At 37.3% G+C, this 19,757-nt stretch overlaps 3 protein-coding genes across 4 annotated transcripts; 2 read left to right on the top strand and 1 right to left on the bottom strand.

Moving 5' to 3' along the window:
* Positions 1-4,279: 4,279 nt before the first annotated feature.
* Positions 4,280-6,415, bottom strand: selenof (selenoprotein F). Its single transcript, XM_027027431.2, has 5 exons — positions 6,314-6,415; positions 5,505-5,672; positions 5,268-5,331; positions 4,759-4,808; positions 4,280-4,526 (listed from the first exon to the last, which is right to left on the bottom strand). Exons 1-5 carry the CDS (start codon positions 6,359-6,361, stop codon positions 4,395-4,397), a joined length of 462 nt encoding a protein of 153 aa, XP_026883232.2. The 5' UTR covers positions 6,362-6,415; the 3' UTR covers positions 4,280-4,394.
* Positions 6,416-6,422: 7 nt separating this feature from the next.
* On the top strand, positions 6,423-16,033 carry hs2st1a (heparan sulfate 2-O-sulfotransferase 1a). Its single transcript, XM_027027336.2, has 7 exons — positions 6,423-7,162; positions 9,662-9,891; positions 10,118-10,203; positions 10,748-10,886; positions 11,423-11,520; positions 12,172-12,329; positions 12,666-16,033. The coding sequence occupies exons 1-7, from the start codon at positions 7,039-7,041 to the stop codon at positions 12,890-12,892; spliced, it is 1,062 nt and encodes a 353-aa protein (XP_026883137.1). The 5' UTR covers positions 6,423-7,038; the 3' UTR covers positions 12,893-16,033.
* A 729-nt stretch (positions 16,034-16,762) lies between these two features.
* On the top strand, positions 16,763-18,969 carry lmo4 (LIM domain only 4). 2 transcript variants are annotated; one of them, XM_027027398.2, is made up of 4 exons: positions 16,763-17,008; positions 17,206-17,304; positions 17,589-17,685; positions 17,892-18,969. In XM_027027398.2, the coding sequence occupies exons 1-4, from the start codon at positions 16,986-16,988 to the stop codon at positions 18,048-18,050; spliced, it is 378 nt and encodes a 125-aa protein (XP_026883199.2). In that variant the 5' UTR covers positions 16,763-16,985; the 3' UTR covers positions 18,051-18,969. The 2 variants fall into 2 exon arrangements, with proteins under 2 accessions (XP_026883199.2, XP_026883191.2); XM_027027390.2 differs by having other exon boundaries at positions 17,095-17,304.
* The last annotated feature ends 788 nt before the right edge of the window (positions 18,970-19,757 follow it).

Genomic DNA, 19,757 nt, shown 5'->3' with positions numbered 1-19,757 from the left:
ATGTTCCCACACAACCCGGCATGAATACTGGCAATGCTGGGTACAGCCAATAAAATCAGTGCAAAATGGAAGGATTTCAGTAAAGACAGAGAGATGTATTGGGATGAATTAGGATATTAATACTTTGGACACGACCAAGACAAGTAACAACATTCAAACCATATATATCTCAGGCGGGGGTATAACTGGAAGTTATGAGACAAGGCTCAGAGGACTACTGAAAAAAAAATGAGGAGGCGAGAGAGAGAGAGAGAGAGAGAGAGAGAGACAGAGAGAGAGAGAAAACACGATTGCAGAGATAGTGAGAGCCATTTTCATTGTGTTTATGTTTTCCCCCACTCCACATTCCTCATGAAAGAAATCCTACTGATCACAAGGCCCCTCTAAAGAAGATCTCATTCAGGAAGAAAGCATATAAAATGGCAAAATAACCAGAAAAGCAAGCCAGAGATAAAGATAAAGAGATAAAGAAAATTCTCATTCATCTTCATAAAAAAGGAAAGTTTCAACCCTGCTCTTTGACTCCAAATCTATGCAGTTATCACCTCAAATGTAAAGGTGCACATATGACCAAATACAACATGTCTGTTGGAGGCATAGGAACTTCTAAAACAGGCTAAGTTATGTATTCATTAAGTTTCTGAGACAAGAATGGAGGTCATTGTACAGGCTGGAAAAATACAATCCTGCTCACAGCCATCCCCTTGTAGTAATGTCCAAATAATGAACAAGGCAAGAATATATAAATGCACAAGATTGAGTAATTTGATTACATTTTCCAAACGCACCCATTCCTACTTACCTGCTACACAAAGTATATCTACAATACCTGGACTTTTTAGAGAACATTATGATAGCTGTGATTAAAGGATTCTATTTAAAAAACAATCCAATCAAAAATTAAAATGCAGCATAAAATGAATACTTTTACCTATACTTTTCAAACCAATTAAATTATGCCTGATTTTTGCAAACCAAAAAAACAGTGTGGTTTATTGTTAAAATGATGAAACCTGCTATATGTTGAAAGTTGATATTTTGAGTGGAAACAGAGCACAGCAGGGACACATAATGAGGTAGAGTGCAAACAGCGAGAGGCACCAGGGGAGGCCAATAACCACGAGGACAGGACTTCCTCCACCACATGTGGACTTCATTAGAGAAGAACGCAGTCTACCATATCCATAGACTCGATACAGCTTCTCACGCAACTCACCACCAGAGCACACTGTTAAAGGACCTGGAATATTAACTTATTTATTATTGTCATCTTGGTTAATCTATACTGGCCAGTTCTCCCTAAATCCTAAAGCCTTAAATGCTGACATGAAGCCCTGTGACTAGTATATATCAGTGCTGCTAAATACTGCTAAAGACCATAAACATATTGAATATGTGTGCTTTGTTTAGCACTTCTCTATTTCCATAACAAACAGGATCTATACTAGTAAAACAGTGCATTTTATACATATGATAGTACAGGTTGCAACCTTGTACTTACATCCAGCCATTTCTGTTTATTACCAAATGTGTTTTTTAATGTATCTTAACAGTCAAAATATTATATAGACTAGCTGAGACAATAAATTACTGTTTATATTGCTTTACATAGTGACGTAGCTCCCAGCTGCAGCCAGTTGTACCCCTTTCTCACTGCTTCTCTCACTCTCTCCCTTCAACTAACCCTCCCCCTCTCTCTCATGATAAAAGCTGTACTCCCTCTACTTCTCAGCAGACAGTGGCATGTAAAAAGGACTGACAAGAAACAGAAAAGCATGCAGACTCATAAAGTAAAAATCCACTAGGATAAGTAACACCATTGTGCTGCCACTCAAATCTTAATGGTGAATGGCGAACTTCAAATCAGAATGTCACACAAATATTACAAAACTCACATTACAACAAAAAGACCAAATAGATGAGGCAATGATATATCTTTCTGCAAATATATGTATTAATTGCAAAACTGTCATAATTGTTATTTATTTAATGGAACACATTAAACAAAATAATTATTAGGAAACTTATGAAAATTATGAAACTACAGTGGTACGGTGGACCTACTAAAATTTAGAAAACAGTAATATCAGCCTACTCTGACTTTGTAGCGCTTTTAAAAAATTGGGCAGAAGATGAGCTAAAATCTTCAGAAAAAGTTGCTTTAGAATCTACAGCAAGAGCACCAAGGGTAAGTATCTGTAAGTGTCTCTCCTGTATTTATTCCATCCCATCCATTTTAAGCTCCGACAGAGCAGAGGTACCCAACCCCACTCTTTGATGGCTGGAGTCCAGCACAGTTAGTTGATTTCCCTGCTATGATATATCTGATCTAACGTATCTAGTAACTACCATGTTTAATACGTCAAACTGCTGGATTCCAACCTTCTGGGTACTGTTTGACACAAAAATCCTGGCCCCTGCAGCATTTCTGTGATCTCTCAGAAACAGTTGTTCTGGGATCCTGAAAGGCACAACTGGTTTACAAAACAAAACAAAACAGGCTCAAGAGAATAACAGCATGTCCTGGAGGACTAAGAAATTGATTGATTCTTAAATTCATGACTACATTGCACCATTTCACGAATGGAACAACTAACAAAGGCAGATATAGTTGGATTTGTTTGTGTGTTTGTTTTCATTTATCCACATGTAAGAAAAAAATAACTTTAATTGTAGTTATTTTTAAACGAGCAATAAATGATCAATAAATATATTTTCCAATGATTCTTCTTTGTTATAAAACAGCCATTGTACTGACACCTAGTGGCCTGGATGTTTCAGAGATTCTGAACTAAATACTTTAAACATGGCCGCCTCCATGTGTGGGATCCGCTCCATGGCACGTAGCCTGTTTCGTTTGAGGACTACAAAGCAATTTGATTCTTCACATTATGAGCGCTGCACTTTTTTTTTTTTAGAAAAAACAAAACAAAAAACACTTTCATACATGCTGTATGCTACGTCTTGGTGGTAAAACCGATTTATTTCTCCTTAAAGTATCTTTTTTAAAGAACGCTCACCTGACTCTAACATCCTCATGTGCCATCCTCCATGCTATCCTGCTTAGAACCACTATAATGGTAGGACTGTCTTTCTTTGGAGCTGAATAAATAAAATTTAGTTGTCTTAATTCCTGCATACGTGGTATGTAAATCTTGTGAATTCTAATGGTCAAAAATATAAATTGCGAGTTCTATCAAACAGGTTAAAGTCACTTACCTTTGTTTAAATAAAATGTTCCAAAATGTTAGAGAGATTCATAATGTCATTTCTATCTAGCTAGTTAAAAAAACCCTCATATGCAATCACCGCACTATTATTTAAACATTTATTTATTAGAAACTGAGGTAGAGTTAGAGACTGTAGCGCACCTGTTGCCTTTAACACTTCATAATTAGTCAGTTCCTGATCACAGATCATCTCAACTGCATTTTTTCTTGTATGGTGGACCATTCTCAACCCAAATGTAACTTTGTGCATTTGTGTAGACAAGATAGTGGCACTGGAAACACATACCATATCAAGATCTGTTATGTTTAGAACAGTCTTGTGACCAAGAACTCAAAATGTCTCAACTCTAACAGAGTAGATCTGGCTGACAAAACATTTGTGGTACAATGTTTCCAAAGTGGTAAGTACATGCAAGGTGTTTCAAAATGAATGATGTATGTATAACATGATTTAATGCACTGCTCATACCTTTGCTAAAAGGTGGATAAAGGGTGTGGACTCAAATTCAAATCTAATCTGTACCTTATTCATTTTTGCATGCAATAATGAAAACTCCAGGGCAGTTTCTTTTGGGAAAAAAAACCCCCAAAACCTTTATTACAGATCTCACTTTACACTGGTGGGACTGCCTTAAGGCTCTCTCCATTGCTACATGCTCTGAACTGCACAGGGACTTCAGGCCTCACACACCAAAGACTGGTTTACTGCTAAGCCTTCATGGACATGCAACTCAACACAAGCATCTGGGGGAAAGCAACAGGCACTCCCTAGCCAGAACCTTCAGGAAACTCTATTCGTCAACAAATGTGCAGTATGTGTAACACTGCGAAAACAAGAGGGGTAAAGGTGCAAACTAATGGGGGGGATTTATAATCCTTAAAGAAGTTTCTTTGGATGGCTAAACCCTGAAGAAAGTTCTCTCTCTCTCTCTCTCTCTCTCTCTCTATCTATATATATATCTATATATCTATATATCTATATCTATATCTATATATATATATATATATATATATATATATATCTCTATATATATATATATATATATATATCTCTATCTATCACACACATACACACAATTTTTCCTGTGTAATGAATAAGATTGTGGTCCTTCGGTTCAAAATGAGTGATGTACAAATAGGGAAACAAAAGAAAGTTGAAGGGCACTAAACACGCTCCAGCTTCTCACTAAGGAATTCCTCCACGCTGTCTGTGTTCCATTTGAGGATGCTGAGTTCTTCAGCAATGTTCCCATGATCATCCAGCAGCTTCAGCACAGGATCTGAGCCTCTAACATACTGAAGTAAACACACAACAAAATGATTCCCATTATCTTACAGGATGTTAATACTGCTAAATTAAATTACATCAAGCACAAAAGGTAAAAAAAAACACCTAATTTTACATTCTCATTTTAAAAATCTTACTCAATAACAAGTATGTGCCCAATACGAGTACCCCTCCATCACCTTCTAGTGGAAAGCTAAAGACAATTCCACAATCCCCCCCCCATACTTTTCTCTTCTTTACCTTTATTTGAAGGCCCTTAAACATCTTCGGCTTTTCGCTCCTGACAAAAGCTGAGAAATGCAATTCACATCACGTCAATTTAATTTTTGTACATATTTACAAATAAGCAAAACATACAGCTAGCGTAGTCACGAACAGTCCATCTGTAAACCGGCTATAATTATCTACATCTTTTAAAAGTGTATTGTTGCTTAGAAGGGTTAGGAAACAACTAAACTAGCAAACCTCTTGCTATAATGATCAATTAAGACAGGCAAGCACAAAACTTGTAAATTACTCAACCCCTCAAAAGAGACAAATCTTCAAGATAAATAACTTAAACTAGCACATCTTAATACTTGTCTTAATAAATTAAATAAAATTGATTATACTTAATCTAATAATGCAAGGTACAGTACTACACCTCAAAGAGTACTCAAAAGATGGTCTTTGAAAGAATTTGAAAATTCTTAAGACTAGGTATTAACCTTCAAGAACAGGCACCTTAAAATATTTCTTATACATCTTACCTTGGACTTGAGGGAACCTCCCCAATTTTCATCCACAGACCTCAAGGATGGCTCCAGGGTAGAGCTTTAAAGGAAAGGTAATGTAGTATTGGGTCACAAAAGATAACACTACGCATAAGTACCTCCACAATTATTTGAACATTACAATTTTTCCAGTAGCTTTCAATGCATTTTGGAATTAATTAAATTAGAATAGCAGAAAGATTAACCATATTATAAAGCAGGTGTTAGTTCTACCTTCCTGGACTCATTATGGACCTCCTCTTGGCAGCACTGCCTACAGAAGGGTTCCAGTTGGGTTAGACTGAACTGGCCCAATAAATCACAAGAGCTGCAGAGGAGATTACTGGAGAATCCCAGCTCCCTGCAGGCTTCGGAGGACAGCTCTGCTCCAAACGCTGAGAGCTGCGTAAAGCCAAGAGAAACACGTTACTACTAAAGATTACACAGTAAACAAGACGTACATGTCAAGTCGACGCGAATGTTTAGTAAAGCACAGAACGATGTAACATTAATCTTCTCGAAAACGTAGCTAACTTGGGCTAGAATTAACGCACATGTGCGGGCATTCATTATTTATCTAACGCTAGCTATTTTTGTAGATCTGTACAGATTTTGTGAAAGCCGAATATGCAAACAAGTTCTCTACAGCCAAGCTAACGTTATTCCAAGTTAAATTTATTTGGCTGGCTAGCAAGATAGCCGACTAGCACATATCTGTTTAGCTAACTAGCTAGATGGCTCACTAGCGACAGATCAGAAAATTAGAAAACACCTAGCTAATTAGCTAACCACTGAATTTACAAAGCCAGGCAGATGGTTACATGTACTAGCCAGTAACCATATCTGCATATTTTAGCTCTCTGTGTCCTCATATGTAAACTCGATAGGCCACGTCATGGAAACAAATGTTACAAGAAAGCGTTAGCTACGTTATACTAATCTCTGTATTTCAAATTTTTAAAACTATCTTAAAACTTAAAACTGTGAAGAACTGTTAGTTACTAGAGTCAGAACCACGCATAAATTTGTTGTATATTCCCTACCGTTTGTAACAAAGACAATAACCAAAGTAAGTACACCTCGCCGGCCATTGCAACCTTTTCATCCGCGTATAGAGTGCGGAAGTGGTTATATATTCAACCGGAAGTAGTCAGTAAATACTGACCCCGATTCTCTACCGCCCTAACGTAGCTACTTGGGTTAAGCTAACTTGCTGTTTTGCAACACAAATAATTGTGATTTAGTGTTCTTACAGATGGAGATACCTAGTAGCATAGCTAATGCTGGTTAAATAACTAGGTACCTAATTCGCTAGCTAGCAGTGGAACTTTTGGTCAGCTAAATTAGCTTAGCTAGCTAAACTGGCTAAGACACAAATGATGAAAGCACAGCCCAGCAATCAAGGCAACTGACGTTATCGCAGGCAAATGAAAGTGCTCGGATTACAAATACAACTTAGTGGGCCAGATTCGTTCTGTTGCTGTTGTTGTGTGTGAATCAACAGAGCAGGTCGAGACGCCGAGGGAGAAAGCAGAGCGGGATCTATCTGGCTCCACTAAAACGTACAAAGACAACTTGTAGTATGTAGACAGCTGTCTTGGCCAGCTGGCGATTACTATTTCTGGGTATTTTTGCTTTACGAGGTCACAGGTACAATGGGGAGTTGGGAGGTTTTTTCTTAAGATAGCTACGTTAATAATGTTTTGACCAAGTAACGTACAGCGTATCCTGTCAACCTCGGCATGTCTTTCATTTACTGGATGAATTGATGGGGCTTTTAAGGGTCATAATGCCGTCTAAGTATCAGCTCCTGGCGCTGTTGGCCTTTGCGATTGCAACGGTCTTCTTGGAGAATCAAATTCAGAAGCTTGAGAAGTCGCGAGGAAAGCTAGGTAAGCATTTCGTGTCTGCTGTGTTATATTAACAGTCACGTTAGGCATACCTTCGACAATGTCCATTCATGGGTGCATTATTTTAGATTGTGGGTACTCATGAAAATGCAAGTGTTTCTAGAATAAACAGTTTTTAAAGAAATATTACATATGGTTCTTCACTTAATAATACTCTATACCATTGGATAATTTTATTAAGCCTGCCAGTGAATGCGTCTCATAGTGTCTGTAAAATATTGATTGATAAGGTTTTATAAGGCTACTTTATATATTTATGTTTATGTTTAACTTGAAACAGTCATTCTATGCTGCAGCTGATGGCAAAAGCATTAAAGTGTTGTCTTCTCACTGCCTGTGCTAAAAGCTATTACAAATGAAGAATGTGAGGCACTTTTGCACTGTAAGGTTCTGTTTCCAACTGTAACTGCAATGCACAATAGGTTATACGCTGTCAACCAACATCATATGTGTATAAATGATGCAAGGCACACAGTCTAGTCTTATAGCAAGTCACAATTGCGTGTGTATTGCTTGAATCCCGTTATCATGTGTAAACTGTAGATGTAAGCTAAGGCAGATTTTCAATGACATATTTGTCACTGATATAATATTTGTCAAACATCTCATTATACATTATACAGTCATAATTTACTGCAGTGCTTCCCTTACAGGATTTCATCCCATTAAAATTTTAAAAGTCCAGCTCAAGGGCCTAGCAAAATCTATATCTAGTGTTTGTATATCACACTTATCGAAATATCTGACAATGCTGCATATGGCCCTGAGTCTTGTTTGAGTGCATTGTTGATGTGATCAGCAGATTAAACAACTATGTCAGTATATGAATATAGTACATATCTCTGAAAAAATTTGAATGATCTGTGATTTATGTTTACATTAAAAGATTACAGGGTGTTAAATGTTCCAGCATGTGTAAAGAAAAACAATGGGGTTTGTTGGTCTATAAAAGCTTATTTTGCTTCATCACATAGCAGAGTTTCTTTTTTATCTTGTTTGTGCTCATCGAGGTCTTATAGATCCCACCAGAGAGCTCTTATCTAATAGAGTTCTTTTTCAGTTGATGATGGCAGCAATAGCCTGCTATTAAATTCATCAGCAAAGTACAACTGTTTAATAGGCTTATTTGTTATTCACCTTTTTATTTGCTAATGGAAGCTCTTGGGATCTCTTTGCACTATATTTTCCTGCCATTGCTATATTTACCTACCATGACAATCTAGGCATGTTTTAGACTTATGGATAGAAGCCTTATATATTGCATCTTTGTAATAATTTTGTCAGTTTAGCTCTTAGCAGTTTGTCCTGTGCAAATTCTTAGTAAACGGTTTACTTGAGTAGCAGTGGCATGTGGGCTGATTATTGCATTGGCTGCAAAAAAAGGAAATGCCTTACAGAAATATAAAGATATGGTCAAAATGTGACTGCAATCAATGAGAGTTCAATCTGTCACATTGATAGCTAAGCTTACCACAGTGATTTCACCTGTGCTACTTGACTGGTGTGGATACAGGAATTTATTAGGTTAGCTCATCACATCTTTGTGTGTGCTAATTGCTTTATTGGAACCACATATTACATTTAGATTTATGTGGTCTAGATGAGGGATTCTTTTTAGTGGTGTATCTGCTGTCTAGGTCATTTCTAAAATCACCAATTAATTTCACTTCTTGCTTATTTTACCCTGATGTACCTCATTATGAGGCTCATATAGCATTCAGGCTACGTTGGCATGTTGTCAGTGTTTGATTGACAGGTAACAGTGCACCACAGCAACATTTGTTGTCACTGGATTCCCCAGCTGTTGGCCTATGATTGAAAGAGTTGTGGAATCTTTGATGTAGAACTGCTTGTGCAGACAGCTGAAGGGCAAGGGGCTATGGTTAGGGGTAGAGGGGCACAATATGGACAAAAATGCTATATTTCAGTTATATTGCTAGGAATGCATTGAAATGGGTTTGCATCTTATTAAAATGCACTGATGAATGCTTGATTTGTTGGATGGCTCATTTGCATTTGTCAACACTGCAAAGGCCAACATTGTTATAGTGATAAACAATCAGTCACTTCACAGGACCAGTGTCACTAAAACCAACCGAATCCTAGATATGATGATTAATACATTGAACCCCAGGGTCAGCTTGGTCTTATATGTATATTTATTTTCACAATACACGTTTAAAGAATGTTAAACTGCATAACATGACACTAAATTCCAGTTCAATAAGTAATTTAACATCTAGCTTTAATTACAGCTCACATGAGTTGTACAGTTTCATGTAGGAGAATGAAAGACACATACATTACCAGATTAAAGAATGTTTCTTTCAAGGCTGAGACTTTAATTCTCCATCATTATGTCAATTTGATCATTTGATCCACTTGAAAAAAATGTGAACGGTTAAGGCAAAAGTAATGAGTTGAAGGCCTCTTCATTCACACTGGGTGGTCTGCGAGTTCATCAGCTCTTCTCCTCTGCAGAGCGTGCCATCGCCAGACATGAGGTGCGTGAGATCGAGGAGCGGCACAGCCATGTAGGGGCCCATGGGGCCGCCGCCGAGGAGGACGTGGTGGTCATCTACAACCGCGTGCCCAAAACTGCCAGCACCTCCTTCACCAACATCGCCTATGACTTGTGCAGCAGGAACCACTACCATGTCCTCCACATCAACACGAGCAAAAACAACCCAGTCATGTCCCTGCAGGACCAGGTCAGATGAAGCCACCCATCAGCACTTGCTTACTATGCACAATGAAACATTTACTTAGAACCCAAGGAAAATCAAACACAGGTCCACTGTTATTTTATAATGTGTCTTTGTATATTAACAGTACATTTCTCTAATAATCAGTTTTAAGGTGTTCTGTATGGAGAGCTTTTGTCAAATAAACTGCAGGGAATTTTCAAGCTCTCAAACGTTTTCATTTTATTTCCAGGTGCGGTTTGTTAAAAATGTCACGTCGTGGAAGGAGATGAAGCCTGCTTTCTACCACGGACATGTCTCCTTCCTCGACTTCACCAAGTGAGTGTTTTATGTTTTACTGAGTTCCACTGAACATCACTTTGAACTTTATTTGGAGTTCAGTGATCCGAGACCACACACATTATGGGAAAGTGCGTTGGTGCCCTCCACTGTCATTAGAGCTGTCCCACAGCAGCGGATTGCAATGGGAAGCAAGAAACAGAAAGTGGTTGCAAGTAAAACTTGGAACAAACTGGTAACATGGTATTTGTAATGAAAACAGTTAACAAAACATGAGACCTATAGTTGGGTCATCCTGAAACGGTGACTTGTAAGGTTCTTAGACAGCTTGCTTTTTACTGACATCTAATGGTGAATATTGTGTAAATCCATAATGGAAGCCACATTGGTCTTATTATGGACTTTTTAAAAAAGCTTTTGTTTGCATGACGTCCAGAGAAAACCTAGTCCCTCTAATCTAAAAAGACAACTCAAGTTGTTATAAGTGAATAATAAGGAAAAGAGTTATTTAAACCCCAACCACAAGCCATAATGTTGGCAATATTTATGTTAATAAATGGTAACTGATTTCTTCTTTTATTAGATTTGGGGTGACAAGAAATCCCATTTACATCAATATAGTGAGAGACCCCGTTGAGCGCCTGGTGTCCTACTACTACTTCCTCCGCTTCGGAGATGACTACAGGCCAGGCCTGCGGCGTAGAAAACAGGGCGACAAGAAGGTCAGAGCACTCTGTCTGTGTGAATGTGTATCTGGGCATCTGAGTGAGTGATGGAGAAAGAGAGAAACCACTAAACATTTGTGGAAACTGGCTGTTCTTTTGATGGGTACATGAAACAATGTTATGACTTAAAATGTTTAAAGTATCAACTGCTAGCCAAAGTTCTGAATGCATGTGACTATAGGCTTAGAGTAATTACATTAATTTTTGGCAGTCTTGGGCAAATCCCCAGAATTAGTAACAGCTTCATACATTGTCCGACAATAATGCCAAACAACTAGCAAAGCACTGTTTGGTATAAGCTGTTACAGGAAGCTTACATATCTTGAGAAGATGCTGTTATTTGTTTTATTAAGGTATGATTTACTTACCTTAATAAAGGTAAAGGTCTGAATTTCGTAACACTGAACAATTATTTGGATTATTTTATGAGCATTCTATCTTGCGTTAATCCAAATAAAGTATTTAAGTCTGTGTCTGTGTGTGTGTCTGTGTGTGCGCGCATATGCACAAGAGTATGTCTTGTTAATCTTCAGACCTTTGATGAGTGTGTTGCTGCAGGAGGTTCTGACTGCGCCCCTGAGAAACTTTGGCTCCAAATTCCCTTCTTCTGTGGTCATTACTCTGAGTGCTGGTCAGTCTAAGGTCCTTTGTGCATGTAGTTTGCTCTCTACTAACACCCTGTTGTGAAAATATTTTCCACATCTCTGTGCTAGAAATGTACTTTCTGGCCAACTTAACTATTCAAATAACTTCCCCAGTAGACAAATGAACTGGAAAAGATAAATATTGGTCTTCGAATGTTCATTTTAGTTCTTAATTATATACTGCTATAGATAAACAAACATCCACTGTGTATAAAGGACATTGGTTCCTGTTGTCTTACATAATATAGATGTAAATACTCTCAAATAAAATATTTTATGCTCTTTAACTTCAGTCATTGTTTTGTTTTAAATCCAGTGTTTTCTAGACCAGGAAATAGCCCCTCAAAAAATATATCACTGTACAGATATGTTCACACTGCATTGTATATACAGAATATGTTGTGCCTATTCTTATATTGACAGATTAATTGTGCTTGAATAATGAATCACTTAGATGTTCTTGTGCACCCATGCTTTTAGCCCTCCTGACACAATCATCCTTTCTTTCCACTTTTAAAATTGGCTGTTTACATTGTGCTTTATACATTATGTGCTCGAATGATAGATTAGTGGAAAATTCTTACTCATCATTGAAACTCTCATGTGCTGATCGCTGGATGAAATCCTGAATCCTGCAGGAACATTGGCAGCCACTGGGCACTGGAGCAGGCCAAGTATAACCTGGTTAATGAGTACATGCTGGTTGGAGTCACAGAGGAGCTAGAAGACTTTGTCATGATGCTTGAGGCAGCACTTCCACGTTTCTTCAAAGGAGCCACAGAGCTCTACAGAACAGGTACAATGCACGAACACCGCGCTTCAGGACATGGGGGTTTTGCAAATCCATTTGCAGGACATGGGGGTCCCTTGAAAATCCATTAGTGACTGTACTTATCTAGCATGACCTATTTAGCCCTCACTGGAGTGGAAAGGTGTTTGCATGTGGGTATGAATATTTGTGAAATGTGCCATCTATCTTATAGTGATTGCTACATAATTTTTCTATAAATTTGTTGGGATACTGTGTCCCTGATGTTCAAACTCAATTTTCCTTTAACGCAGTAGATCACCCAAGTAACTACAGTGACCTCTGGGTCTGTTAAGTCACTGATGTTTCCATCTCCTCTCAAAGGGAAGAAATCTCACCTGAGGAAAACCAGCGAGAAGAAGCCGCCCACTAAAGAGTCCATTGCCCGGCTACAGCAGTCTGCCATCTGGAAGATGGAGAATGAGTTTTATGAATTTGCTCTTGAGCAGTTCCAATTTGTCCGTGCCCACGCAGTAAGGGAAAAGGATGGAGAACTTTACCTTCTGGCACAGAACTTCTTCTATGAGAAGATCTACCCAAAAGCCACCTGAGATGGAAAAGCTGTACCCAGGAGTCACATACTGTTGTCATATTCACTGGAGATGGGGGGCTTAGTTGCCCCACCTGGATTTGTCCTTTCCACCTTGAAAATAAAGGTGTCTATGTGGGGGCAAGTGTTATGTAGCATGGAGTTTTTGAGCCGAATACATCCTAAAGGTTCTGCCTCAGATGTATGTTTGTTAAACATAAGTTCTAAAGATATTCAAATCATAGCTCTCCAGGTTCAGACAATACAGATTTTTCACCTTCCCCTTACTTTGCTGTCAGGTTTTGTAGCATAGTGGCCAATCAGTTGCATTAGTGGCTTACTTGACTAACCAGTGGTTTAAAAACCCAGGACCAGATTTGGATTTAAGGTCCAGATTTGAGTAACTCTGATCTAATACTTGGAGGCTTATCAGTGGATGTTGGTTCTTATCATGTACCACAGTACATCATTTGGTCAAAGGAATATTCCACCAAGAAAAGTAGATAATAGTGAAGGACAACTAGCAGAAGCCAGCAGTGTAATGCTAATGACTAGCTAGCACCAAGATAATTCGGTGTTTGCCATGGTAGCATTTTTAGGTTTTTACTTGAGGACTGAGCTCAGGGTTAGAGGAAACACCTGCTGCCACTGCAGCCCTCACCTAGGACCAGAGCTTGAAACTGACCTCCAGGCCACCAAGATTATTGTTAATGCCCTCTCCCAAAAACCTCGACCCCACTTCACCTGCCAGGTGGTCTTAATTTTTGTAAGAAGTGTTGTTGGATGGTAGATAGGTTTCTTATATTAAGCTGACCCTTACATGAGCTAATTAGAGATTTTCCACCCAAGTGGGCTGTTCCTTATGACTGGGCAATTTAAGAATATTGTTCTGAAATGACTGACTGTTCCACAAGATCTTTGTTAATTGATTTTACTACATGTATTTGTTGTTTTTTCCATTGTACTTTATGCTGAGTGGTTGTTTTTTTTTTTTTTTTTTTTTTTTTTTTTTTACCTCTCTAATTTGTATTTTTTTAAAGTGCAAAAGACTACTCATGACTACTAGCCTGCCATCTACAGTGTGCAGGAAAATTTGTTTAAGCAGTTTGATGAAGTTTTGTGCAGTAAAGCATTTACTGGAGGCGGTGATGCACAGCACAAAATTTGTTGTTATTGCACAATGCACAATACAGGTTACCCAATATTCTTTGTAAAAAAAAAATGTAAAAATTAAAAATGCAGCTTTTTTCTGCCCGCAGTCCTAGGAGACTTCTACACTGTGCTCATGCGCTGTGTTCTCCCAGCCTTGCAACACACTATTCAACTGAAAGGTAACAAAAGTCCTGCCAAAACACTGGGTTGTGAAGTGACTGAACTAAAATTTATATGATTACAGAAATGTCTGAGTGTGTGAGAATATTGGTTATTTTTTAAGGATTTTGACCAAATGTCCTTTTAAAATTAGATGTGTATAAATTATTTCCACCATGAAGTTCAGTCTCTGGAAAAAACTGTTTTTGAATGTTTACTGTTAAAGGTACAATCAGGGGGTGGGAGGTATTTTTTTCCTCCCATGCCTACATGGTAGATTTGCATAATCCTTGAAATGTTATTTTAGGCATGCAGTTCAATCTTAAAAGTTCACTTTCAAGGTGCGATTATTTAACTGCTTGGTGATTTAAATTTGGGCATTCAATGTAAGACCCTAATCCATGACTTTGCTTTTCTGAATTTGTGCCTTTGTGAAATGCAAAGAACTGTTATAACAACCACTGCTTTACTATATTTAAATGCTTACTTCAATATTATTTTAGATTTATCATGTGATTAGAGTGAGAAGGTTCAATGGTACTGATGACATTTATCAATGCGTTCAACAAAGTCTTTCATTAAAGCATTTTTATTCTACTGTAGCTTTATTATAATAATTATTATTATTATTATTAATAATAATAATAATAATAATAATAATAAATATATCACTAACATTTCATCTGAGCTAAGGCTTAGATATTTTCAGGATTCCTGCACAGCTACAGCTGTTGTTAAATTCATAAAGTCCAAAGGCAGCAAGCATGCAGACATAATGTTTTAGTGCCTATTGTAGTTTTATAGTAGTTTAACTAGTTTTGTGTTGCATTATAAAGTATACTATAAAAGTATGAGTCTTAATACATGCCTGAACCTTGATGGTAAATGTGAGTGTCTCACAGATCATTGTCAAAACCATTTTCTTAATATCATGCCAGGGATGATGATGATAAATAATATATAATTAATTTACTCATTTAACTCTTTTTGTATTCCCTCTGGTGTGTCTCAGTAAATGGGTTCACAGAAAAACAGGAATGGATACTGGGTGGCCTTTCAGAGATAATTTTTCCAGTTAGTGCTGTAATAAAAGGCATTTGGAGCCATCTCATGTTAATTGTCAGTGCTTTTGTGAGGGCTGAAGCATCTCCCTCAGAGCTAAATAGTTCATTCAGCCTTCACTGCAAAACATTAACAGGCTCTTGAAACAAACCCTTTGTGTGTTTTTATAAAGAATTAAGCCTCACATAAATATTTAATGAATATGTTGACTGTTTAACATAGTTAATGAGGGAAAGTTGAAAGGAAAATGAAACAAGATACTTTCTTCTCTAGCATTCTAAAAAGTTAGCACATCTATGGATCCTGTCAGCCTCGTCACAGCAGTATATCAGTAACGCTTGTGGAGAAGTGGCATGAAGTAGATCTACAAATGTTAGGCATTTCTTAAGAAATAACACAAAAAAAACAGCTGTATGATCAAAGTTTGAAAGTGACAGTTGGACAGTTCTTAAACTATTTAATTCATGCAACAAATGTTATATACCAGTACAAGAATTGCAGTGTGACTTTTTCATTTATCCTGAACATGGATATATGCACAATAAATGTTCAAAATACTGAAGTTTGTGAATAGATCCACAAATTGGAGCATTAAGTTTAATATATGAATTATGGGATGCAACTGTCTAAGTATGCATTTTTCTGTTTATTGTAGTAGAAAGGCTTATGTTACTGTTGTATGTCTACACTTAACACAACTTACTGTTGTATGTCTACACTCAACCATTTCACTGCGAGTTATACTGTGTATGACTATGTATGTGACAAATAAACCAAATTTGAACACTTACTGATATGTGCAACATAATGCAACATCCCTTTGAAACTTGATGCCATAATAATTCGGAAAATGAGCAGAATATGTTGCATTTATTCTCTGTGATATGTGTATATACATTTGGTTTGATGATCCTTGTGATGTGAATTAAATTACACTGATCACTTTGTTAGGTATCCCTACTCTAGCTATCTGTAGACTACCAATTACAAGTTTACGGACTGAAAGGTTAGTGGATCAGTAACACTTGTGGAGAAGTGTCATGTGCTATGCTTTCTAGTGGAATTTTTTTATAAATGATCTGGCAGCTGATGACATGAATATATAAATGCATATGTATCAATTTATGCTGTGTGTGTGTGTTTGCATAAACAGTTTTGTCAGTCAGCTGACTTAAAGGTACAATACTGGTACCAGCATTGGTTGTATCATGATTTACAAATGACTAAAATGTATGGCAGTCTATTTGGAATAGCTATAGAGTACACGTACCTAATAAATGGTGTGTTATTGCTTATGGAGAGACGAAACGTAAGCTATATAAAATGTTTTTTTTAAATAAATAGTTTATAGTTTAAACTTGTAAAAGAATAACCACTTAAAGTCTGATAAAATAACTACCAGTAGTTTATTGTGCCTTTATATTTAGAGGGATTGAATTTGGGTTTTTTTAAAAAGTATGCGATAGCAGATAGCTGATTGGTCAAAAGATCATGACGTCAAATACAAAACGGTTGTTGATATCGTTACAGCGCAATTTTACTCGCAGACGCGCTGTAGATGTCCTCCATGCTGAGAGTAATCTGCTGTAATATAAATAACCAGTCTACTTTGCTTCTACGAATTATTTGTGTTCGACTTCAAGCACTCCAGCGCCTCATGTTTTTATTCGAACAAGAAAGTACTTGATTGCAAAACTCATGATTACGCAATTGTTTCTTCACAGATTCAGCTTCGTCCTCAAATGACCGGGCATTTTCAAAAAAGGTGCGTTACATTTGATATTCGTAATTATGCTATTATATGGCTCTCCATTAGGTACTGAGTCGGGTTCTATGGTTAACTATTCGTAGCACATCTCACATTCGAGTAAGGGCTATCTCGCTGAAACGCTGCGTGGGATGTGGACACGAGATCTCAGACCAAATTCTACTATTTGTTTTGGACGGATACTGGCACATCAGCTGTCTGAAGTGCTCCTGCTGTAGGGCGCAGTTGGCAGAGATTGGCACGTCGTGCTTCAGTAAGAGTGGCATGGTCCTCTGTAGGAAAGACTACATCAGGTAAGAATAAAGTCACACTGATAAACGCACTGGATTATTCTGATCCCTTCATGTAGCTCACCGTCTTTCAACTACCCTTACATACCAAGATAATTGTGATAATATAAACATGGATAACAGAACAGTACAGACTATATGTTCAGAACACTGTTCAGAAAACATTCAGTTGGAATTCAAATGCCCTTGAGTTATTTTTGAAGATACTACAAAGACATACCAGAAGATGCCAGGACCCAGTATAATTCTTTGGATATGTAATACTAGTGTTTTGTCATTTTCTACAGATTGTTTGGTAACAGTGGAGTATGCAGGGCATGCAGCAACTCCATCCCAGCTGGTGAAATGGTCATGAAGACACCTGATCATGTGTACCATGTCAAGGTTATCGAATGCTTTTTGCAATTATTGCATAATACATAACATTTAAAAAGTGCATGCTCTTTTTGCTATAATTTTCTTGTATCTGTGGAAAGTTTGTTTGAAGTAGATGAAAACAGTCAATAATCTTATTATAATTTGCCTTTTGCTGAATGTTCCTGTCAGTGTTATCTTGCTAGCGTAACGTGTACTCTGTTTCCTCTTTGCAGTGTTTTGCATGTTCCATCTGCCATAGGCAACTCATGCCTGGTGATTGGTTCCACTGTGAGAATGGCAGGTTGTTCTGTGATCATGACAGACCAATTGCCTCTGAATCTCTCACAAATGGCACTTTCAGTTCACCCCAGGACAACAATGTGACTGTTTAAAATGTTCAAATAGATTGTTAATTTGCTTTAACTAGTGTAGCAGTATCACAAAATTTAACAAAGGTTATTCAGTAAAGCTAAAAAGCAATAACAAATTACAGAGAACTCAGTATGACACAGTATGATCTAGTATGGATCAGTTAGTGGGTCTAAGAATATTGACTGCTCTCTACTGTCTTTGGCTTTGTCTAATTCAGAATAGTAAATCAGTCTGTCTCTCTTAATGTATCCCTCTCTTGCTTTCTCACTTACTCATTCTCAGATGTGTTAAAGATGAGAAGAACAACTTAAAACAGTTAATCAACCAGTGTTAAAGGTGTAGAACACTACTATATTTTCTAAACTGAACAGTTTCATTTTGGAGTCTCTGTAAGGATTAAATTTTATTGGGTAAGAGTTTGTGGGTAAACATTTTTAAGATTTGCAATTAGGAACTGAAGGGGCACGGGTGAGAGGTGAGAAATTTGCAAAAATAAATATTTCAAGGACATGTAGAACTATATTTAATGATAAACCTGTCTTTATTTTCATTATCATACGTTTACATATTTTAAACAGTGTAATTTAGTAATGTTTTATTTTTATAACACTAGGAAATGTGTGTCACGTGAGCGATTTAGCATCATATGTTGTCAACTTGCGACGGGTAAAAATTCAAAATGGACCGCTTCATTTCCTTAGGATCAACAATATTAGAAAAATTAAGACAAACGCATGTAAAAAGAGTAAATATAATAGAGATTATTTAAGATATAGATTAATTTACATGTAGGTGGGGAGGTAGGGCCAAATGTGTATTCTGTACAGCTACTCTTGCTAACAAAAGCGTAGAAGAGAATGTGCAGAGTACATGAGAAGTGATGTGCTGCTTTTTATTTTATTGTAGGAAATAATAAACAAAAATTTTGGGCAGATTGGATGACGTGACCTGATTATTATACATACGCTGGCACATGTTCTCAAAAATCTAACAAGGGGGCCTCCAGAGGAAAAGTTGGAATACCTCTGCTCTTCTGTATACGTGGAACCATCACTAAACATTGAAGCCACCTACTGGTTAAAGAAATGTTCTCTGGATCCAGTGCTGCAGGGCACAATACTACACGAGACATTTTCTTTCACTCAAACACTCATGTGTTTTGTTTTGTCTCATCATCTATTAAACTCTTTAAGACTTGAATCAGTTCAGAAGGATCAACATCAAGGAACCCTCATTTAACGGAATTCTTCATCGAAATGCACGAATGAAACCCAGTGTAGACCTGACAGATAATATAATTTTGAAGAGAACATCCTCTGTCAATGGTCTGTCACTGCATAAAGCTGATGTACTAGTAGTGATACACTATTAATATAGTAACTATAGTTAAAAATTAAACCGTTTCCACAAAAAAACCTTTAATTGTACAAAATCTTACCATACATCTTATAAGGGTTTCATCCCAAGAATTGTGTATCCAAGGGTACACCATATCTATAGATTTGTTTCACTTTAACAGTATTTTTAGTTAAACGGAGTACACCACTAAATTAGGTAGGGTGCTGAGGCTTGCATACAAAGCCATATCCCTCTAATCCACCGTGCACACTTTAATACGGATGATCTCCCTTTGCCCTTTCTCTAAGTAGTATATATCGGTGAGAACTGCTCGTCTCGTTTAGCTATGCAGGACATTGTCCTGACAGTTTATCTGCCCCATTGGAGAA

The sequence above is a fragment of the Electrophorus electricus genome, chromosome 15, assembly GCF_013358815.1.
Source record: "Electrophorus electricus isolate fEleEle1 chromosome 15, fEleEle1.pri, whole genome shotgun sequence".
Classification (NCBI taxonomy): domain Eukaryota; kingdom Metazoa; phylum Chordata; class Actinopteri; order Gymnotiformes; family Gymnotidae; genus Electrophorus; species Electrophorus electricus.
Note: the sequence above shows the minus strand (reverse complement) of the source record. Positions and strands in the feature narration are given on the sequence as shown.